This window comes from Cyrtonyx montezumae, unplaced genomic scaffold (assembly GCF_038088225.1).
Source record: "Cyrtonyx montezumae isolate F1298 unplaced genomic scaffold, pur_monq_1.0 scaffold_3, whole genome shotgun sequence".
Taxonomy (NCBI): domain Eukaryota; kingdom Metazoa; phylum Chordata; class Aves; order Galliformes; family Odontophoridae; genus Cyrtonyx; species Cyrtonyx montezumae.
Window position 1 is genome coordinate 78,801,071 of NW_027072034.1, and position 23,836 is coordinate 78,824,906.

The 23,836-nt window shown below is 36.6% G+C and overlaps 1 protein-coding gene across 4 annotated transcripts in view; it reads left to right on the forward strand.

Annotated features, from left to right (window-relative positions):
• The window catches only part of SENP7 (SUMO specific peptidase 7), a 36,564-nt gene that overhangs the window by 3,284 nt on the left and 9,444 nt on the right, over window positions 1-23,836 (forward strand). The window contains exons 2-14 of one of the 4 annotated variants that reach the window (XM_065742027.1): window positions 1,169-1,263; window positions 10,775-10,972; window positions 12,576-12,773; window positions 16,476-16,576; window positions 17,042-17,211; window positions 17,926-18,271; window positions 18,811-18,995; window positions 19,731-19,877; window positions 20,236-20,269; window positions 20,997-21,170; window positions 21,556-21,818; window positions 22,242-22,375; window positions 23,057-23,173. In XM_065742027.1, coding sequence (XP_065598099.1) covers window positions 1,169-1,263; window positions 10,775-10,972; window positions 12,576-12,773; window positions 16,476-16,576; window positions 17,042-17,211; window positions 17,926-18,271; window positions 18,811-18,995; window positions 19,731-19,877; window positions 20,236-20,269; window positions 20,997-21,170; window positions 21,556-21,818; window positions 22,242-22,375; window positions 23,057-23,173 — 2,162 coding nt within the window. The remainder of the gene's footprint in view (window positions 1-1,168; window positions 1,264-10,774; window positions 10,973-12,575; window positions 12,774-16,475; window positions 16,577-17,041; window positions 17,212-17,925; window positions 18,272-18,810; window positions 18,996-19,730; window positions 19,878-20,235; window positions 20,270-20,996; window positions 21,171-21,555; window positions 21,819-22,241; window positions 22,376-23,056; window positions 23,174-23,836) is intronic. The other 3 variants (XM_065742028.1, XM_065742029.1, XM_065742031.1) reach the window with 3 other exon arrangements.

The window sequence follows — 23,836 nt, forward strand, 5'->3', positions numbered from 1 at the left end:
TCACTTTAAAAATATGCCAAGTCTTGGAATGTACTTTGCTGCTCTTGACCGCTTCAGCACAGCTTTAAGATATTGCCACTTTTATTGCTTTCAGAGCCATAGGAATGATCAAACAGGCTCCACTACAGAGAAGGCTAGTAAGGGAAATTAGCACTCTTGCAAATCAAAACAATTCCTAATAGTGTGTCCCATTTCTTATGGTAGGCCTGGTCATTTGAATGTACTGCAATATAGACTTGCTGTGTTATGTTCTGTACTATTAGAGCGAGCAGCATGTCCAGTTGGATTCCTGCTTTGAAGCAGGAAGCAGTGTAACCTGCAGTCACAAGCAGCAGCAGCCTCTTAGTCTGAGCTAGGTAACATGTATCTCTCTCTCTCTGCTTCTATGAAAGCAATGATTGGACTAGATGTATTAGAGAATCACTTCTTATTCCCTGCATGTTGTCTTACTTTCCATTTCTTGTTTTTTACCTGTCTACACGTTACAGATTTTTCCATGCAGTTGCGAAAATTCTTCATTGTAGATACCTCTATATATAGGTTGCAATCTAACCAGCATCATTTTCAAGCCTGTTTGGTTTTAATGTGAGGAAAGAGTAGAAGGTAGTGGCGGGAGGTAGATTTCTGGAATTGAGGAAACAACTGTATGTTTTGGTGGGGCTTTTATTTAATTTGAAAGTATTGCTGCACTCTATAAGGTAAGAAAACTGAAAGGGAAAAAAATTACTGGCTTTGTGAGTTTTGCCATACTATGCCAGTGTGAAACCTTCAGATTCCTGTTGTTCCTCAAGACTGTGTATTTTTTGAATGGAATACTGTTTGGTTAAATTGGTGGGGTTAAATAAGATACATAACATATCTGTAGTTACCTGGAATGGACCTAATATTTAAGTTTCCATTTGGGTGAGTGCTACCTTATATACAGATGTAATTGAGTTCTCCTGTATTTTAGATGAAAAATGAAGCAATTTCCTGGCAGGTCTGGTAGTACGCAAATGCTTTATAGTAAACATTTGTTTGTTACAAAATCATTGTGCATATTCGTTGTCTCTTCTGTCCAACCAATTGCACTGTTCCATTGCCTGGCCTTGTTCCATTTCTCTTATGTAATGTCCAATATGACACTTAAGTCAGCTGGAGTGTTCCACTTTTGTTTGTTTTATTTCAGTGGCGATTAAGTGCCAGCAACAGGGAGACTTCTACAAAAGGAAGAAGGCGAAGAGACTGTGGTAGATGCAGCTCTAATGATGAAGAATCAATTGGGTATGAAGTCGTCTCAAAATGAGTTATTCTGTGTGTATGTTCTGAAATTCATAACCTTTACTGAATCTTGTATCTTTGGTCTTTAGTTAATTGGGTCATATAGAAATGGTTTCAAGGTTTTGGCCCATCTTAAGACAATTGTGGCATTGAATTATGAAACAACCGTTTTATTTTGTCCGCTTAAATATCGGGTTGCAAAATCATAATGAAAATGCAGTATTGACTAGAGAAATTACTGCTTGTAGGCCTGTGTGGAATCTTGAAAGGTGTTAGTTATTCTTTGTAGATCATCATTTTAGCCCTAGGTATTCCAGTGATTTAAGGTTTCCAGATTGTCTGTTGTGTGTCACTCTCTGCTCTGCAGACCACATTCATTAGGGTGTCTTTGTTAAAATAACAGGTATCATGATAAGTAGGGAGAGGCTGTTATTAAAAACAAAGCAATAAAAATCCCAGTCAGAATTAGGCATTTCACCTCTGCTATGATCAAGGCACTTAAATGAATAAAGAACTGTTGAATGTGCTGCTTCTTAATGGCCTATTGCCAGAAGCAAATATGTTGATTTCTTTGAGATCATGGCAGATTATTTAAAACTACCCTCTGTGAAGCTATTAGCTAGGTAACTGTTTACCCAAGAAAATTTGAAACTTTATTATCTATGCAGTGAAATGAAACTGTAGGGTTACATTCACTGGCACTAGGTAGTAAGTATATTGACTTCAAGGTAAGATTAATTGTAATTATGGTAATGAAGCAACCAGTATTCCATAAATCATGCAAGTATAAGCAAATAGTCCCTATTCTTTGCCTTGTTTTCTAGCTAGAACTTGTTCATAAGTGATTTCTTGTCAGGAGAGGCTGCTAGAAATGAAGTTTACAGATAATGTGAATGCTTAATGACAGTGAGTGCTTGAAACACTGATTTCAGGAGTTGTGTGACATATAAAGCATCAGTTGGCCTTATCTTCATACTCAGAGTGCTTAAAATGTTACAGGCTGCAGCTGAGTTTAATGTAAATCCTGAATTTATTTTTCCTCCTTATTTGGAGAGGTAGCTGTTAGCTGATTTTGTTACCTCAGGGTGCTTCTTTGTAGCTGAAGATGTGACTTACGTTGAAGTACAAGAATTTAGAAGCTACATAAATTGCAGATTCCCGATTTTTGATTGCTATGGATGGTTGATATTCAATATCATCCTATTCAGTTTTTTCAGTAAACTTTGAACTGACCTTTTATTTTTAGGAGTTATGGGTTTTATCCCTCTTCCCTCCATGAGGGGAGAAAGAAATAGTTCCCTCTGATTCTGTCACCAATGTTATTCTTAGTATGTGAAGTGAAATGCAAGTAGTACTTGTAGGTATTTTTTTTTTAACCAAATTTCTTAGCACATTAGTGAGAAATGATTCAGAATGTGATTAAGCAGTAAATATTCAGATTTTGAACCTCCAGTTTTCATTTCTCCAAATGTATTTAGGGATGAAGTTAACCTATTGTATATAGCGAAGCTTATTTTAAGTGTTCTGTTTGCTTCGTGGTCTGTCAGAATCTACACATTGACTTTGCTTATTAAGTAGAAATGTTCTAAAGAGGTGATAATGTATGCATTATTCTTGAGCACAAGTCTGAGAACTCACAACTCAGAAAACTTGAAGTAGCATAGGACCATTAAAGTTGGAAGTGACCATTAAGATTATCTAGTCCAACCATCAGCACATCACCACCATGCCCACTAAAACATGTCCCTCAGTGCCACTTCTACTCTTCTCTTGAGAACCTTCAGGGACAAGGGCTGCACTACTTCCTTGTCTGCCTGTTCTGTTTTTTTTTTTCTAATATTATCTTAGTTCATTTGGTAGGCTGTGAAGAAGGTGAATGTTTAGAATCCCTTAAATAGGGCACTCCCTGCTTGGCAGGGGTTGCTGGAATGAGAATGGCTGACAGAAACAGTACAGGACAATCCTTGGAGCTTTTCAACAATTCACTACTCTGAGGCAAGACTTTCTAACAGCTTTTAGACTGTATTATGGGTGAAAGATAGTTTGGCATCAATGCTGTTTCTTTATCAGCTACTTCAGAACAAATTTAGACAACGGTTACAAAAGAAAATAATTAAAGAACATAGAAAGGAGAGGCAAACTGGACAGAGAGAAGAGTTCACTGGTCTGTTTTGAGGAGTTCCAGCACTGGACCGTCAGTGATGGAGTTAGGATGAGTGGAATGACAGTGCTTGTCCAGGGGTTAAAGTCTCCAAAAAGCAAGAAACCAAAACAAACACACACAGAAAAAAACTTCCATCTAAGCTTCTCTCAGGTGTTCTTTTATACATGCTAAGTTTGCTGGTTGAAGGTGTGCTGCCCCAAGGTTTTGAAAAAGCAAGTTTGCAATAACAAGCTTGTACAGAAAAAAGAAAAAAACAATTGTAATGAAAACTTTCTTGCAGGAAAGTATAAAAAAAAAAAAGCTTAAAACAAGACTGTCCTGTTATCTCAGAGGATCCTGTGTTTCACAGATTTGATTTGTTGACCTGACAATGACCTTGTCTTGCATTTGTTTGAGACTTAGTAAGCATACTACACAAAATCATAAAGTGCTTTTCATTGGCCTGTTACAGATACCCAACCTGAATTGAGGCTGTTCCCTGTAGTACTATCGCTAGTCACATGGGAGAAGAGGCTGATCCCACCTCACCACAACCTCCTTTCAGGTAGTTGTAGAGAGTGATAAGGTCTCCTCTGAACCTCCTCCAGACTAAGCAGTCCCAGTTTTCTTAGCCCCTGCCTGTAAGCCTTTTGCTCCAGATCCTTCACCTGCTTGTTGTATTTCTCTGACTATGCTCTGGGGCCTTAATAATTTTTTGTAGTGGGGGACCCAAAACTGATCACAGAGTTTGAGCTGTAGTCTTGCCAGTGCTGTGTACAGAGGGAGGATCCCCTCAATATTCCTGTTGGCTACACTATTTCTGATGAGAGCTGGGATGCCATTGGCCATCTGGGCATGCTGCTAGTTCATGTTCAGCTGGCTGTCAACTAATGCTCTGTAAAGATAGGTGGCAGCAGATACAGTTGCCTTTTACCTCTCTTGGGTGATCTGAAACTGGTTGTGGTCACAGTTGGGTAATGAAGAAGAAATAGTTAACCCCTTTTCCAAGGATCTGGGCCCACTGGAAACTCCCAAACAAGCGACTCTCCAAGTAGAGATGCTTCCCTTTTGGCTGCCAGCCCTTATAATGGGATTAGGGAGGGGTGGACCCAGGGTCCAGTCCCTTCGAGTTGCACAGGTGCATTGCTTGTACCTGTGCTCCCCGGGCAGACCATGCCCCTTCACTAGGTGTTCAAGCCATGATCTAACAGTTACCATTGCATGTCCTGTGATACCTTCCTCTGTGCAGCTTTCCAGCTGCTCTCCTCCCCCAGCCCTGTAGTGTTGCATAGAGGTGTTTTGACCAAAGTGTAGGACCTGGTACTTGGTCATGTTGGAGCTCATATGAGTAGCTTCATTCTTTCCAGGTCCTTCTGTACAGCCTTCCTACAGGTAGATCAACGCATCTTTCCAACTTGCTGTAATCTGCAAGCTTGGTGAGGGTGCACTCAGTGCCTTCACCCAGATCATCAATATATTAAACAGGACCATCCCCAATACTCACCCCTGGAGAATACTATGACTAGTTGCTAGCTGGATTTAACTCCATTCACCACTGCTGTCCAAACAGTTTTTTTTTTTCCTGTCTAAGCCATGAACTGCCAGCTTCTCTGCTTGAATTCTGTGGGGGACAATGTCAAAGGCTTTACTGACATTTAGGTCTCCCACCTGCAGCCTTTCCCTGATCTGTTAGACAAGTCACCTGGTCTTAGAAGGAAATAAGCTCTGTCAAGCAAGATCTGCCTTTCATGAGTCTGTGCTGGCTAGGCCTGGTACCCTAGTTGTCCAGCACATGCTGTGTGATTGCATTCAGTGTGATGCGCTCCATGATCTCCCTCATACTGTGGGTCAGGCATACCACGAATCTTTCTAATGCTAAAGTTTCTCCCTTCTTCTTAATGTGGACTCATTTATATTGAAAAGTAGGAAATAAGTCTTAATAATAAACTCTTAGCTTTTTTTTTTTTAAGTATAATCTTCTTCATTGAGGGGAACTAATATTAAATATTTAGGGAGTTGTATTTCCTCTTAAGTATTGCTTGAGCATTATTACTGTCACTTTAATTTTAGTCAGAAAGGACTAGCTAGCTACATTAGCACAAACTCACATTTGCTCATGGCCTAGCTAAAGTTCTGAGTTGCAAAATTTGGTAGCTTGTTGCTTCTGTCCCTCCTACTGTGGGAAGGGGCGATAAGGGTTGGAAGCTATGTTGTAAGCCACAGTTTGCATTTGAACACCTCATCTCAGAATTTTGTGAAAAGTTACTATCAGGTGATTTGTTTGTGATGTGTGGACAGGGTTTGAGGGGAGGTGAGTTTACTAGTTCTTCTCATACACTGGTGGTCTCTTACATGTTGCTGTCATTGTGCTAAAACAGATTAGGACTGTCACTAAATACAGATGGTCAAATTTATTAGTGTCTTTGCAGAAAGTAAATTATATTTATGTAACTGGCCTATTAATGTTTTGTGTACCACTTTTTTTTGTTTGTTTTGATGCAGGGGTTACTCTAATTTTTAGGATAACCATCACTGTTTGGAAATGGAGCTTAGAGGCATCCTCTTTACTCCTGTGTTGTCCAGGAGGGAAATAAAAACAGACAAAAAAAAATCTGACAACAACAGAAGACTAAATAGAATGCTATTTTGAAGTTCTAGTTTCTGGTTTTGGTCTGTTAAATTTTCTTAAGGGAAGGGGTAGGAGCAGTACTTTCATAGGAAGTGTGATTATTTCAGCTTGGTATTTTAAGCATTAATTGTAATATATATCACAGCTGACTCAAGTACTGCCCCTAGACAGTCATTTACATAATGCTTCCCCCCTGCCCTGATGTAAACATCCAAGTGATTATAACTTCCAGAGCAAAGCAATGTTCACCTCTGCTGTTAAAACATTGGCTTATAATGAAGTGATGTGAAATGTAAAGGCGTTGAAGTAAGAGGATGAAGACAATGCACAGAAGTTTTCTTCTTTGCATAATGTAGTTGTTGAATGTGGCAATGAATTTCCCGGTAATTATGGATACTTGATTTAATCTTTGGGGCTCTTTAAGGGCCAAGGGCCATGTGGGCTTTGTATATTCTGCAGAAGCTCGGATGGGTGAATACACAACAAGGTTGTCAGTGGCTTTGTTCTGTAAAATCAGCTTTTTGAAGGGGGGCCTTCACATTATATGTGCATACCACTGTTAAAATACTTATTTGTACAAAATTGGGGCTTATGAGTAGAAGAATGTAAGTACTGAAGATACTTGTGTAGGCAGTTGCTACATTTTCACTCAAAAAAGAGGCTTTCAGGTCTGATTTTGATCACTCTCTAATACAAATTTGAATAAACCAGAGCCAGTGGTATACACTAATTATATACAAATACAATCACTGAGACAGGAATTGGTTCTAGGAGCTCCAGTTCTCTAGTGCAGTAGAGGTCAGACATTTTCTGTCAGTTGATACAAATAATTAATAGTTTTTGATCCTGTGCTTTGTAAGGTAGGATAATGTTGTGGGGCCATTTTATTTTGCCTGTGAACTGATTTAGGATCTCAGGGGAGCAACTAGCAGCATTTTTCATATTGTCTTTTTTGTTATCTTTTTATTGCTTTTTTTTCCTGTTTTGTTGAAGAAGAAAAGAGGAGTTAGAGTAGGTGTTTGCATTAGAAACAAAAATATGCTGCTTTGGTTTTCCTTCACAAGATGCCTCCAGTCTTGCTGTTGCACAGATTCCTTTCTGTCTCTGCCAGAGGGACTTGGCTTTGCTGCATATTTTGCTTGCTGTTTTCTGTTTCACATCAATTTTTCTTTTGGAATTTCTTTTGCACTGTTTGCTTGCATTAGTCCATGGGCAACTTAACAGGTAATTTATGAATCTGTCCTAATTTTCTTATACAGAGATGCAAGCTGGCTTAAATGCAGATGTTTTTCTTTAATCTGTTTTATGCTCAGTCTTACTGATGTGATTTTTCAAAAATTTTAACCAGGAGCATACCCTTTAGAAAGGAAAGCCATTGGAAGTGTTAAGCTCTGTACAACTCCGAAGATAAGTCACAACTTGTCTTTAGTCAAAAACTGGTGCTATATAAGAAGGATGCTTTAGCTGGACACTGTCTTTTTTTATAAAGATTTTTTTTTCTTTTAATGTGTAAGGCCCATTAAATGAAGGGAGTGGTGAACATTACTAACTCTACACCTAATGACAATCTCTGAACCATATTGGTAAGAGTCTGTCAGGATCTAATCTGCTAGGACTGGGAGTGAAGGGTGTCAGATCTAAGTTTCCAAGATGTATGATTTCCTTGAGCTGGAATCTTCAAGTTCTATCATTTTTACAATGAGAAAATACCCTTTTGTCATGATTCTAATCAGGGGAACAGAGGAGTGTTCTGTAACGTTTATATTGTTTCATGGAGCTCTACAGAAACAATTTGAAAATCCTTTTAATTTTTTTATATAGAAAAAATGATTTCAGACTCAGGTGTTCAGATTGCTAAGGCCTTGCTAACTATTTCTGTTGTATTTGAAGGAAAGATGGTGTTTAGGTAGTTCAGGGTTTTATTTGTAGTTTCAAGTACTCTTGGAAGAAGAGAGGAACTATCTGACTTAGGTTTTCATTTTTTAGTCTCTTCTGGGACAGAATTATTTTCTCAGATTTCTTAAATGTATGTATTTCTCATTTCCTAATAAGTATATCTTACAGTTGGACAAAAAAAAGTCATGTATAGATCTGGTCACTGTATGTAACCCCGTAAACTAGGGTTATCATATCAGCTCTGAGCATCTGGGAAGCCCAGGAAAAAAATTAACTTCTGATTTGGAATAGACTTCCATAGGAAATGTCTCCTACTTCCTATGCTGAAGACTGCTTTGCAGGCTTGGTATATAGTTGCTAGGCTGCTACAGATGGGCTCTACCATGTTAGATATTGGTGTTATTAAACTTCCCTTAATCTGGGGAAACTACAGCATTTCACCCTTCAAGATGTAATTGAATATCAGCTATGTTCTTTCCCCCTTGGAAACAGAACAGTGGGACCAGCCGTGTGTCTTGATTGCCTTAAGGTGCTCAGGACATATATTTACTTTCCAAGATCATTGGTAGGATGAGCATGTCTTTTTTAGATCTACAGTACTTGAAGGTGCTCAGACTCTGCAAAGGGTTCTTAAAAAGAACAGTTCTTTGCCTTATATGCAAGTGTAGGTAAAATAGCAAATGCCTACCTGCTTTTTCCTGACTCCACCTAAAACATTCAAGAGCATTCTTGTTGTTTGGATTAGTCTTTTAATGAGTCCAGGAACTTCATTCATATGACTTCTCATTTCCACCAAAGAGCTGATCTCTTACTTCAGAAACCCTGGATTGTTTTTCCTACAGTAGTTAGGAGTCATCCTGTACAAAATAAAGCACTTTGTTCAGATTCTTAGTATCTGAGTACTTCATCTATTTTTTTTAATACATCAGGTTGAGTTATTAATGTTATTCAAGGCAAGCTAAATGACGGCTAATAACAATGACAGTTAATGACAACTAAAATATTGGTGTACTACCAACATTTTTTTCATCAGAAATCTGAAACAGCATTTTAAGAGCTACTGTGATGAAAACTAATTATATCTCAGCCAAATCTGCAGTAGTTTTTGACCATTTCATTTTCCTTTGGGAAAATTCAAAGGGAAGGCTAGAGAATGGAGGAAACTGCTTTCATTTGTGCTCAAATTATTTAGCTTTGAGTTGGAACTATTTAAGTTTAATGTCTGTTGGATAGGACAGTTGACTCCAAAGCAGGGTGTATGCACCTCAGGGGTTATACAGGGCAATCCATTGGTGTGCAGGAAGGAAGTAGTGTTTGTACAATTAATAAATAAAATAATAAAAATAAGTTTCTTTGTTTCTTCCATTTTAAAATTTCTATTATGTATGTGTTAGTGCAGTAGTATCTCTGTGTAATTCACAATTAAATAAGATTGTTTCTGTATGCTCAGAATACCTCTTACTGATGGAGTGTACGATTAAAAACGTTAGACCACTAGTTAGGAGGTCTATTGGAAGAGCTCTTAAAGAAAGCAGCTCATTGTGCACTTCCATTATGGCATTCAGTGATGCAGAGATCTGACTAAAATTGATCAGCATTTGTAGTTTATATGCAGGTTTTCCAGGCTGTGGATGGGGGAGGCTTACTGACTTTTTAGTTCACTGAGAGGTTGTGTGTTAAGTTAACATGGCAAGTAATGAGAGAAAAGAAATCTCAACATGCAGCAACTCATGCAAGAGAAAAATAGAAGCATTTTGTCAAACACTTCCCTGTTCACATTTCGTCAGTTTAGCAGTTCCATATATATAAATTCATATATATATAAATGTATATATTTAACATTCAAACATACCTGTTCTGTAACTTTCTTGCCAGTTGATCTGTTTACCGCCCAGTGTAATATATCTGTGCTGTTGACCAGAATGCAGTTCATCACTGGGACAATTCCACTGAGGAATAGCAGCCTTCTGTTGAATAAATACTGCTGTAGCATGTAAAAGCTTTGTGAACAGTAAAATACCGTGTCTATAAAAGAAGGTGAGCAATTTAGTATAGGGCAAGAAATAGCAAGAGAGAAGGGAGTTCTGACCTTAGTAATCTTTTATGACCAACTTATGAGCCTGAGCTTGTATGTGTGCTCTTAGAAACAACTCTGATAAAACAAGTCCAATTCTCAACATGTTTGAAATTGTAATCAGCAGTCTAGGATAAATGCTGACAAATCATCTGTGATATATAATGCTTGTCAGCTGAAAGAAAACTGTTGAAGTTACTGGCCTTGATACAGATTTAATTCTTGTTCAAAAGAACCTTAACAGGGATTTTTCATTAACTCAGTAATTCTTAATTGTATGTTATTTCTTTAGTGAAACTGAATAAACATCATTGGTTGAAGCTTCAAGACAGTGAATTATATCTTATATGATTTTATTTTACAACAATATTGTATTCTGGATTTCAGTATGAAAACCAATAATTATGGTTCTAAAATAAGACGGCACAATATGAGTGGTTAACGTCGTGCCCTGAAATACTCAAGTGTATGCTTTCAGAATATTTTCTAAGGCTGTGATGACTCAACTTTTGACGTTTAGCAATTAGAAATATGCACTGAAATATGGTTCTATCAGTCATTGATACTAGAAGAAGAAACCCTGGAAGGATGTGCTGATAAGAGATGCAGTTGTGATTCCTTTCGTACAAAGAGAATTACTTTGTAATTTTCTGGGAAAATGATGTCAGTACTGCTGCAGAGACAGGAAACTCATCTAAAAGCTTTGTTGCATTCATGTGACTTGACAAGCTGTCAACAGCCTATTATTAATTTATTATTATATGCATGGCAGGCAACCCAAAGTTATCTTGACAAATGTCCTGAGGACGAAAATAGGAAGAAAATACACACAAGCACTACTTAAAACTGATGCTAATTTTTCTGATGCTGGCAAGCTGCAGTCAAATCAACCACCCTCATCATCTGTTGCCAGCCTAAAGATATGGCAAATATTAAACCCTGCTCGACACTGCCCTTTTCTGTGTAAAAGGTATGTTGTCTTTACCTTACGTCACTAAACAAAATCATTTCCCTTGCAGTTTTTTTTGAGAAAATATTCTATGTTGTATCACAGTTGTCTTATTCATTTTTGTTCACATTCATATCATCTGACTTGTTTAAATTCTATTGCATCTACTTCCTTTTGATGATCTTTGAGAGAGATGGTGCCAGCTGCACTGTAGTGATATTTCTGATCAGATGGCTTGTCAGTAATCCTGTACTGGCAAGATCAATTCATTCTTTTTCAGTCATTAGACTCAAAAATTATTTTTTTACTTGTTAAGAAAAGAAAAACACATTTGCATTTAACAGCCCTCTTTCTCAGGCAAGGTTGTGAACATATTGTTGCTGTTTCAGACTGCTCATGGAAATATGAGAACTGGCATAAATGTCAGAAGAGAGGCATATCAAGTCTAGTATATTTTTTTTCTTAGTTGTCAGTTCAGATATCTAGGGAAATATATAGCTAAAATACATTAATTTTTCACTGATGTTTCCCTCTCAGCTTCTGATGATAAACAGTTTAGGGACTTCCTGTGTTGAAGATTGCATCCAGACTGTGATTCTCTTCTCTGTCAAACTTCCGTTATATCATCTTTATAATAATAAATTATTGCATATCACTTGTAGATCTCTGCGACAGTCTGTCCTCAATATAGCCTCCTGATTAAAATTAGGTTTACATCTCAGTGAAGGAAGAGATCTGAGCACTCCCCTCCACGGGGTCTGTACTGGGGCATGTTTTGTGAATGAAGACATGCAACAGGAAAATTAACTCAGGAGATATTGTTATCATGGCAAAAGAATACCATGACAATACATTGTAATCCCAAATAACTTGAAATGGAATTGGTTGAATTTAAATCCCAGTTTGAGAAAGAGGAGGGGAATAAGTCAAAGGCTATAAAGCAAGCCGACTTCAGTTCTGATATGTGAAATAAGTTGTGCTGCCACTATACATTTGTGGTCAAGTGGACAGTTGCATATTCATGTTTTTGGTTAGCTTATTTTTGTGGTTGTCTCTTCTGACACTTAAAAGATTATAGCAAAAGCAAGGCTTAGAAATGTACAATGTCACCTGGAATTTGAGGAAGGGAACAAAATGCAATGCTAACTTCTTCTATATCTGCTACTTTTTTCCTATTTTTTAATTGCTTGGGAGGATTCAGTCTGTTTTACTGGAGGCTTGTTGTTCACAGGAAAATCAAGATTACTTATTCCACATTTGAGAGAAATGTATCTAGCTATTGCATGAAAGCTACTTAGAGGTAGACATGAGTTATTAAACAATACTTTAATGATGTATTAGGGGCAATGTAGTGTGAATTGTATTTGGTTAAGTTGAAATTATCTCACTGGCTTTTCGCTGTGTGGATTCTTACCTGTATGTTTTGTGTTATCTACTTACCCAGGCTTTTAAGTTCCATAATGGGATTTTGTTTCATGTCTCTAACTGGCATATGAGATAAGAGTAATGATGTCTGATGATTTTGGGGATTATCTAGCCTCTGAGATATATGAATTTAATGTGAAACTTCTTTCTCTAGATCTCAGTGTGGTATTTATGATTTACTGTTATATATATATGGCAGGCAACCTCAAGTTATCTTGACGAATGTACTGAGGACGAGAATTGGAAGGAAATACGTCGACAGTCATATATTAATTGATTCTAATTTATGTGATGCTGAGAAATTACAATTGGGTCACCTAGCTTCAACATCTGTTGCCAGCGCACAAACATGTCAAATATTAAGTTCTCCTCATGAAAGTTCTTTTCTGTCTGAAAGGTATGTTACTCCATGCTGATTTTTTTTCAGTCTTCTTGAAATGATACGGCTTCACAATAGAGAAGTATTGCCCTGAAACAATTTTTATGACATTCTTGCCTTGAATCATTTCAGTGTTCCTGAATGAAAACTAGTATCTCCAACAAACCATTTTACATTGCATTTATTCTGTTCTGTACTATGCCTGATATTAATGGGCTACTGTTCTCTCGTAGATGGAATTTCCAATTTCAATAGATTAGTGTTTTTGATATGTGAGGGTTGTCACGTAACTCAAACATATTTCACTCTTGCTTTTCTGCTGCTCTTAATATGTTCTACCACAATTTCAGTTAACTTTGCAGTTTTGCCAAACTCCTCTCTATTCATTTCTTTCTCATTAATCCACCAGAGGTCGCAGTCTCATCAGCAGATTAGCACAGTTTGGTGACTGTGTGTTTGTGTATCTTGCTGCATATGCTTTTTTTTTCCTTCCAATGTTTATGTTGACTGAGTATCATAGCAAAATTTGATGTGCTATACCACCAGGTAGTTGAATTATGCACTGTTTCTTTCAGTCCAGAATGACATTTGATTTTAGAGTAAGCTCTTGCCTGTTGTGGCCTTCTTATCCTTTATGGCCTTTGCTTAATAGCAAAGCATTCACAGAAAAAAATAGCAAGAAATTTGTGAGGGAAAAGTAGAATGAGAAAGGAAAAGAAGAACAACTCAAGACTGCAGGAATCATCAACAGTTTCCAGCTTTAAGAAATCTTAACACATTCTTGAGAAAATGAAGCCTTACTCCTCTTTCTGATATATGAGCATGTTAGAGAACCTGAATTAGTAGGCATTGCTTTCTCTTTTTCTCTTGGGATCTCTGTTGCTATTTAAATTGATCTGACAAAGTTGTGATTTAAATGAGAAATTTAGAACAGTTCCTTAGACTGTTAAGTGTCACTGCAGAAGTATTGCATTTGTTGCTAAGGAATCTTTTCATAACTTGGGATGGACTAGTGTTGATGAGTTTGGAATTTTTTGTTATCACTTTGCTTTACAAAATACTTATGGTCTCTAATTTTTAGTTTTCTGTTTTTCTTCTTGGAATTGTTTTGGGCAAGAGGAGTTAGTGCGTTCGTAGAGAGGTAAAGCATCAACTTTTAAATTCTCCAAATCTGAGGAAGCATCTTGCATAGTTTTTCATGATCACAGTTGAAGGCTGTCTGTTCAGTTTTATTGTAAGTAAAAGAATTCAGTACTGACATAGCTGATAACTGCTCTGCTCTATGTAATCCTGTGGAAAGAGTAATGCACAATGACAGAAATGCATTAGAAATATACCAGTAAAGTTCAGACTTTTCAGATAGGTATGGAACTAGATCTATATTTATATAGATGAAATAAAATCTGCATTTTAGTTAATATCTTTTTGACTAAAAGCATCTGAATTAGGTTTTTAGTAGCTGATTTATTCATCTTACTTTAGATTTGTTGCTGAAGGATTAATTTTCTATCCCACTGATTTGTGAAGTAAAAAGCTTGTTGCTAACAAGAAGGAATGTTAGGAGGATTTTGCACCTCTCCCATTCTCCCTCCCTCCACTCCCTCCCAGTGACCCCAGGGTATTAATGCAAGTTTTAATAGCTACCACATGGGAAATAGAAAATTCATGGTTATTTCCAACAGAGACCTTGTTTGATCCTGGTCACCTTTCAGTAGTTAAGGTCTGTGTAATACGTTTAGAATACACTTGGCACTGATTCTGTAGAGGTCTTTCAGATCAGATTAGAAGCTCCCCCTTTATGAATATGCATGTATGGTCATATTGAGATTCTCAGGTACCATCAGAATAGCTAGAATGTGGGTTCATCCTTACTGAAAATTGTTCTATTGTTGTGCTATGGGAATCACAGATTAAGTCTAAGAATTGTGTGTCATGAAAACAGGGTGGCAATAAGTTAACCTTTTTCTGTCATCTAGAATTTGATGTGAGTTCTGTTTCCTTTCTTGTGATTTGATGTTAAAGAATTAGTGGATTTTGCATTGCTTTTTCACCACAAGCAGTGTGAAATGCATTTGCTTAAGTCATCGTTAATCTGCCAGTATAATGAATTTAAGATATATTTTAAATATAAAGAAACTTAGGATTGTTGATAGATATGTTTCATACTTATTTCTCTTGGATGTTGAGAACAACTTAATTTTTAAGTTAATTAAATATTAGAAATGTTTAAATTGAGATGTTGGTTCCAAAATAAGTTTTCTGCAGTAAGACTAGAGCTGCCTGACTTGTGAAAAACAGTCTAATTCAGTATGAAGAGTGAATAATATTTCTTCTATACATTGACACTTTCTGTGCATATGCACACATTTGTGGTTCTTTATGAATAGAAAGAGAATTGGTAGTTTCCTCGTGGTGCTCATGTGGTGTTCAGCACTGTAACATCAGAGCAGTGTGGAAATCTTTGTGTGTCTTCACAGCATTCCAAAAGAGCACTGATACTGAGGTTTACATATATGGCACTGAAGATGAGACACCTGTCCAGAAAGTGTCCAAAGATTTTGACTGTCTAGTTAAAGATGTCAAGAGTATTTTTTCCTGAATTTCATTATGTTCTTGTCTGAACTCAGCTGTTTTTGATTTCAGTCATTATGTTCATCAGTTAGCTCTTTGCAAATTGAGCTGCAAAATGACATATTCAACACATTATAAAATTATTAACACAAAATCATTTTGCACTAAGGGAAGTGACAAAAGGAGAAGTGGAATAAGTCTTCCAGAGCAGGATTAAATTGCTTTATCTGTGAAATCTTAAATTATTTTCTTACCTTCCAACTTGCACAGCGAATAAAGGAGAGGTCACAAAATTTAATTTTCTATTAAATTTTCAGAAGTCTTGTATACTGAATACAATTAAGTTCTTCTAAGAAAATATTATAATTAAATATGCTATCATAATGCACACACTAGAAGCCAAAATGTGGCTATGTAGACTTTTTACACCTGTGGCTGTCCTCCAGAGAACTTAAAGGTGTATTTACAAGGTGCAGACTCAACTGTATGGATGTCATACTGTTTGGACTATCAGCGCATCCTAAATAAATTCTCCTATTTATTAAAAGCAAATTCAATCAACAACCAAAACACCAGCTGATTACTTTCTTAGATGGTACCTCTGTAGGTATTCTAGTTTTCCAGACTGTAAAACCCTGTCTCTTTCATTTCTTTCTCATTTATATACTTTCACCTCCCCTTACTGCCTTTCAACATTACTGTTTCCGGCTCTTTTGAGCAGGAATTTCTATCTCAAGTCTCTTCTTGTTGCAGGAACTTATCCAGTGGACTCTATTTTCAGTTCTAAATCTAAATAAAAAATATACTGCTTTGCCTCATTCCTACTGCATTCATGACAAAGGCAAGGATACAATCAGCTGACTTATCTTTTTGAAATTTGTTTTATGTTCCCATGGCAATCATGCTTTACTGCAAAATATTTCAGTGTCTGATATCAAGCATGTCAAATCTTCATTCTTTGCATCCATTTCATTAGTAATGTCAGAGTATCCCAGTATTTTCATAATGGGAACTGGACTAGTTTGCATTTCATTTGCCCAGCTCCATGTGCATATCAGAGAGGTAAAAATTTGTCTAACTAACCTGTTTCTGCTGAGATTTTTATTCAATATTCTTTTTAAATTAAATTTTCATTAATGTTTTTCACAGCTCAGAGCGTTGCTTGACAAAGTCAGATGGCAGTCTTTCTAAGGAACCAGAAAGAGGTAGTGTTGTCTTGACTTTTAGAAGACGAAAGCTGGAGAAGAAAGGTTTGTAGTGAACAATAATGAAGCATTTAAATATGAATTTTTGAGAGTTTTTGGGGGTCTTTATTTAGTATTATGAAGAGAGCACAGAAATAAACTAACTGGTGTTCCATGGAGTATATATATTTCCTCAAAGCCAAGATTTTTGAAGAATATATTAATAATTCTCAAACTTTGATGCCCGCTGAAATTTGTTAAATATTTGTTGTTCTTGTTGAAAATAATGATTTCTCTGCTGAAAATAATGATTTCTCTAGGGGAATATGTAGTTTTTTGTATACTGTTTAGTAATATTTGCTGATTTGAGTAAGAATTGCAGGATTGCATCCAGCAGAAACAAAATCTGTGGAATATAGAGTGCTAATCCTTATTTGGGAATTCTAAATTTGGTTACATCCTCATCAATTTTTGTGGTAACAGTCTTTGCTTTTGAGGATAACCACTTATGTTACTTATTATCTGACACAGAAAACAAGAATTCTGATGAACTAGATAAGAAGAGAAAAAACATGAACACTACCTCTCTCAGTTGGAAGGGATCAAGCTCCTTAGATCCTGAGAAAAGGAAAAGAAGGTTTAGTGACTGTATTTCCAAGGATTGTAAAGAACACATTGCAGAAAAATCACTTCTACAGTCTGTAAGTTGCATTTAGTTTGTGTTTGTTTATGTATGTGTGTTCCATGAGCACTTCTGTAGCTGCAGTAGCAACATCCAAAATAGAAGAGTTGTACTAATAAGTAGGGTATCTAGCAATGTTGCTCAATTGTTGAGGGAAAGGAGCTCAGTGATGCATCAAGAAGAGTGAGTATAGGTTCTTCTGTTCACAATATCAGAATATGCTTGTTGTAGCAGAAAGGTCACGGAGGATCAAAGATGGCATTTCCTTCAGACCGGAGTATGGAGGAAAACAAAACTGGAAATAAGAGACTTAGGTACTTAAGTTTCTTGCATGGATGGCATAGAACTGATTAGGAAACTTCAGTAGAAGGCTTGCAAAGTATACCTGGAGTTATTGAAGTAGGTAGTTGACTAAACCACACATTTGCAAAGGAACAAATGTTGCTGTTGCTTGGTCTTTCATTGTCAAATAGTGGGACAGCTACTAAAAATCAGAAATAGTTTCTTATTCATTTTGAAGAGGTGCCAGAGTAGGCTTCAAACAGGTTGTCTCTCCTGTCTATGTAGTAAGAAATACAGGGAGAAATTATACTGTCTTCACCTCTAAGGGCAGTCTCCTTAAGCTATGATTATGAATTTTAACTAAAATATGGCCAAGTCTCAATTATTACTAATCTGAACCATCTTAGGAAGATTAAGGAATAAATATATATCTTTTGATTCCGTTTTCTAGAAAGAACAAAGATTAAGTTCAGCTCACTCTTCTGACTGCAGAACTCCTTGCGAGGATGAACAAGATCACAGATGTAACCTGGTACAGGATTGCGTTGCTCAGGCATTGGAGGGGGACTGTAAAGGCACTCCTACCAACAGCCAATTAGGACCTGTTCACAGCTGTTCAGTGGAGCCTGGCTCAGAGTCTGCTCCCAGAAGTTTGTCGGAAAAACAGCTTCTTGCCACTAGTGTTTCTCCACGAGTTAGTACCATCAGGAAGTTAAAGATGGACACATCACAGAACCCGAAAAAGTGGAGGAACAAAATCTGCAGGAGTAATCAGCCACTTGTTTCTGTTGATCCAAGTATGTACTGTATCTATGATGCTGACACTTATCATTGTCACACTTAGGGACTCATTCATGGCTGACTAGTTGAAATATGCGTCCTCATCTTTGGTTCTATATATTGTGTTGTTTGAATTCATTAAGCAGATCTGGGAACAGTGCCCAGTTCAGTCTACCAGAGTGCAGAGCATCTTGCACTTGATAAACAGAGCAGAGAGCAGTATTTTCAACTTTTTTGGCTTTGAACCTATAGATAATTAGAAAGTTTTAATAATCTTTAAATTGAGTAAAATATTAATTTTGGTTTAAGCAGGTATTTTGTGGCTTCTCTCTTTTGGGAGTCAGGCAATTTTGAAGAAGGGGTACAGAGTGATAGCAAAGATAAGAAACTACTTTTTACATACGCTTTCATACATACAGCCATTGGCTGGCTGGGGTAACACACTTCAGTATTATATACTGTAAGAGAAAGAGCTTTTTGCTTATCTGAAATCTGCAATGAAATATTCTCAAATCGGGATCCTGTAGTATATATGTATAATTTGTTTACTCTTTAGTTGTCCTCTCCAGTGATGATGAAGATGGATCTTCTGAACCAAAGGATGAAGAAGGACTTTCTGAACCAAAACACATGGAACAACTGCAAGATAATGTTACTGATGACCAGGAAATAGACCAACAGTCTGATGTTCATTTCTCTGAAACACTATTGCAAGACGATATGGACAGTGACGCAGAGCAGGTAGTGCAGTTTTTGAGCTGTGTATTGTTATGATCTTTCATTTATTCAGCGTTTATTTTTTTCTTGCATGTTAGGACAAATATGAAATGATTATAGCAAATATGGCTAGTTTCATCCAAACAGTAGCTGTAATAATTTATTTCACAGTTGTTTCTTTCATTTTCTGTTTCTCTGTTCTAACTTTTGATGCATTGGGAAGTTAAAACATCTCTCTGGACAGCAGAAAGAGGTGAGGTGAAGTTCCCTTTCCTGTGTGGCTAGCAGTGGAATTTGAATGTAAACCCAACAGTAACAGTTGTTACCGTGTTTTGGACTTGATGAACCTTGTTTTGCTTTGTCTGACCTGGATTTGGCATATCTCTGTAATCCCAAAGGCAGGCCAGGAGGGTCATCATTTCTTTGCTGCACAAATGCATCATTTCTGCCATAAGCATTGAATTGGATCTTTATCTTTAATATCAAAAGGGGGAGTATTTTCTATTGCGCCATTGTTTGTGTTTTAGCTTGGGTATAGATGGCAAAGAGCCCAGGTTATGTCTTGGCATTGGGAGGTCAGAGTAAGATACTATTCAGCCCTGAGGAGATAGTTGGCAATGACTACGGTAACATGTACAGTTTTTATTACGCAATTTTGTGAATAAGTTCTTAAAAACATAAAGAGAGCGTGTGTGATACTACAGAATGGAAATAACTCGTTTAAAGAAGCTCATATACCCCCCTGTTTTTTTTCCTCAGCTTTTAACAAAGTCAGATGAAGATAAGTGTCCTACCAACTTGCCTTCTAGAAGCATACATAGTGAACAACTGAAGCCAGGATTAGATTTTGAATTTGATAGCCTATACATTGGGGAATTTAAATGGTCATCAACAGGTCCTGTTAGCGTAAGTTTGTCTATGTTTACATATTTATGTTATGCTGACAGTCTTTATCAAGGGATGCTTTCTTATTAAATTCTTTTTGTTTTAAGTGTTAATCCTTTTTTTTTTTTTAAGAATCTGAATGTAACTGTTTGAATTTGTCCTTATTCGCAGTGCTGAGCGCATCTGAAAGTCAATGTGATGTCATTTAGATTCTGTATTATGTATTTTGGAATGTTGTTCTATGTGGAAGAGACAAATCTCAAATTAGGCATATTATTTTCAGTTTATTTGTCTATAAACAAAGGAGGATGTGGAGGTGATAAAACATTCCATTTATAAAGAGTGAATTTATTTATATTGTTTTTTAATCTTATTTCAGTTTATGACCAATGGTATTACAATACCATTTCAAGGTAAGACAACCTTTTATTTAGCCTTTTCTTAACTTAAATTTAGTCCTTAGTGTACTACATGATACTCAGCATAGTATTTTGATTATAATAATTTATAGTCTTTCACAAAGACACTGAATCATCTCTGAAATAAACATTTTTCAATAAATGGAAGTAGAGTATCTGTAGTGTATGCGTTGATAACAGCTACTTATTATGCTTTTAAGGTAAACTTGTAGTTTTAGTGGCTTTGTTTGTGCATTCCTGCATATATTAAGTGTTGAACTGTATTTAATATAACTATTTCACATATTTCAAACTAATTCTTTCACATCAGGGATTTTAGACCTTTAGGTTTATTAAAAATGTATGAACTGTCTGAAGCCAAGAGGAATATAACTATAGATCTGCATTCATTCTGTTTTCCCAAGATGATGTATGGTTTACTGTACCTCATAGAAAAAGTTTTGTGAGCAATTCTGAGTTGGAATGACTGAAAGAAAATAGGAAATTTTTGATGTTATAGTTTGACAGCCTTGTTTTACGTAATTCAAGTGATTTAAGTGCTGAACTCTCAACACATTTTATGTAGTGTCAGGAATAAAATAGGCAATTACAGTTTTAATAAATCCTGATAGTGTATATATCCTAGTATGTAGTAACTCTTTAAGTATTCACACTGTGACATGTGTAGCTTTCTCTTTTACAGACATGAATAGTTAGTTACTTTAAATCCTATTTTTTACAGTGGCACTTAATAAGAATATTAAGCTGACTGTGGATACCCTGGATGTGAGAAGGTTTGGCTTGTGGAGAAATGATGGTGCCTGTTCTTCAACAACAATAATTTTCATTTGGTTGTCAGTGGATTATTTAGAAAAGATTGAAACCCAATTAGGAAAACGTTTTAGCAGCAAACCATGTGAGTGCCCTGTGTCCCAACATGAGTACAATGCACCTCAGCAGTAAACGCCTTCTATCCAAAAAATGCTCTGGCATAAACTCATTTGGATGGGGTTCTCACCTGGACTTGACGCTCCCCTGGTCAGCCCCGGGAAGAGCCCAGATGGGATGTCACTTTTTCCAAGTCCTCAATGGGGGTTTTTGCATGCTATTGTGCCCTTGTGCTTCTCTGGGCTTCTGGAGCTGGGCCTCTGATGGGCTGGTGGGCCTCTATGATTAACCCAGGAAGGATATTACTTGGGCCTTCTGCTGCTGTTGTTTCTCTATGCTCCTTTGTGGGTGTGCAGATGAACCTTCATCACGCAGCCAAATCATTAATGTTATTCATTCTTTCCTTTTTCCAGCCAAATCTAGTGAATTTATTTTTCTTGAACTATCTCAACCACTCACAGAACAAGAAGTCGTCAGACTGTCTGAAATAATTACAAAGATAAGCAAGAAGAACAGAGCATCCGATCTCCCTGAACTGTTATCTTTGAAGCAAGCTTTACTCTTGTTTAAGGACCTGTCTCCTGAAGAGTGCTCTTTTATGAGTTCCAGTGAGGATCTTCTAAAGCAATGTGCAATAAAAAGGAGTGTCTTGTTTGCTCATGAGCCTGCATTTCAGGTTAGTAAGTAACTGTTGCTTGATTGATCTGGGCATTCATGTATTCCACTAAGTGTTGGATCAGGCGGGTGCAGAAAACACTCTCTCTGTATCTCTAGTTCAAAAAAACCAATTATGTTAGCTATTTATTTCTTACAAAGGGGACATTTAGTGGTATTCTAGATAGTGTGTGTGAAGGGATAGCATATAGAGACCTCATCAATACGTGATAAATAATGCAGCTTTTGATTGACTTATGGCTGTGAATGCCCATGCCATAGAGATTCTCTGCCCTTGTGTCAGATAGAAGTTAATGGTTGTGGTAGAGGTGGAGCTGTGGATCTTGCCCATTCCAGACACCTCTTAACATTCCTTGGGTGCTCTGCAGCTTGAAATGCTGAATGATGTGTGATACTTATGTGTTTTTTTTTCTTTTTCTGGTAGAAATCAAAAACAAAAGTGGCCAGGCCCAGTTACACCCTTGCAAATAAGCAGAATAGTGGCTGCTATTCTATCTCTCTATCCTCTGCACCAAGTGAAGAATGGAGAGAAGTAGGAGAATCCGGGGCAGTTAAGAAGTACGTTATTTTCATTTCTAATTGATTTTGATGTTGTGTAAAATATCACTAAGTATAAATGTAGTTACTCAGAATAGTTAGCAGACAGGATTTAGAGTCTTACAGGATGAAATAGAATCTGATAAATCATGGAATACCTGAACTGTGACTGCAGTGTCAGATAATGGATGCATCAGTGGGAGGATGAGGTTCTCATGGTCTCCATGAGTGTCCACTGAATTTGTATTACAGAAAAATGATTACTACCTTAAGTTGTCTTATTTTCTAAGTTATGTTTTCTTTCACTGTTCAGATGCATTTGAATATATGTTCTTAAGAACTTTTTGAGACTATGTGCCCTAGTATTTTTCCCATTTTGTATAGCCATTTATTAAGTACTTTTATGAAAAGAAAAAAAAAGGAAAAGGAAAAGTGAAAAATTTCCTTTTCAGTTTTCTCAAGATTCTGGTCTGCAGTGGGGGACATAAAAAAAAAAAAAAAAAAAAAAAAAAAAAAAAAAAAAAAAAAACTCTTGTAAGCAGTCTTTCTCCTGGGAGTAAAGAACTTTTGAGGTAGTTATAGATCTTGAGAACTTGTGCTTCACCAGGTTTTCTAGAATGTATTTTCCCTGTAGACTGGACAAACAAAGAAGTGTCATATAAAGCATGGTTGTTTACTGTTATAATGTGATTTGTCTTGTAGTCTGATTGTTTATCCGCCCCCACCTGCAAAAGGAGGACTTGGAGTCACAAGAGAAGATCTAAAATGCTTAGAATATGGAGAGTTTCTTAATGATGTCATCATTGATTTCTACCTTAAGTAAGTCATCAGATACTTAGTTGTCTTCTTCTTTCTGTGTCTTAATTTGAACTTTCATGTAACTGTAAAAATTGGTTGCTAAATGCAGTATAGTAATGTTAAAAATAACAGTATGATGAGGTTGTGTGTCTTTTTGTAAAGCTTTTGGGTACACTTTGCAGTTCATTCTGTTTCAGTTTAGTTCTTTTTGTCCCTTAAAATGCCTGTGATAGACCCTAGAAGTTATAGACCAAAAAGCTGTAGGGAAAAAGAGGCTGCATGGGCACCTCGCAGAACAGAAAGTGCTGAGCAGTTTTCATCATGCAGCTGAAGAAAGAGAGATACTGGGAAGTTTATTTATTAGGTTTACATGAAGTTGAGTATCCTCAGTTATTCTGTACAAGTGTTCAGGGATTCTTGATACACGATTCTTACAGAAAGGAATGTAACAAGCACTTTTGAAGAACTTGAACTTACCTGCTATGCTGTGCTAAACTATAGAAAAATAATCATTCAGAGTGGCCCTTGTAATAACTGTAGCTCCTTTTTTTACCAGAAAAAAAATGAAGTTTGAATAAAGGAATTTAACCCCCTGCTTTTTAAATTTATTAGACTTCTTCACATACTCTTGATTTTCTTTGTATTAAAAGCTGTATGATATATAACTGTTACGTATTTCATCAA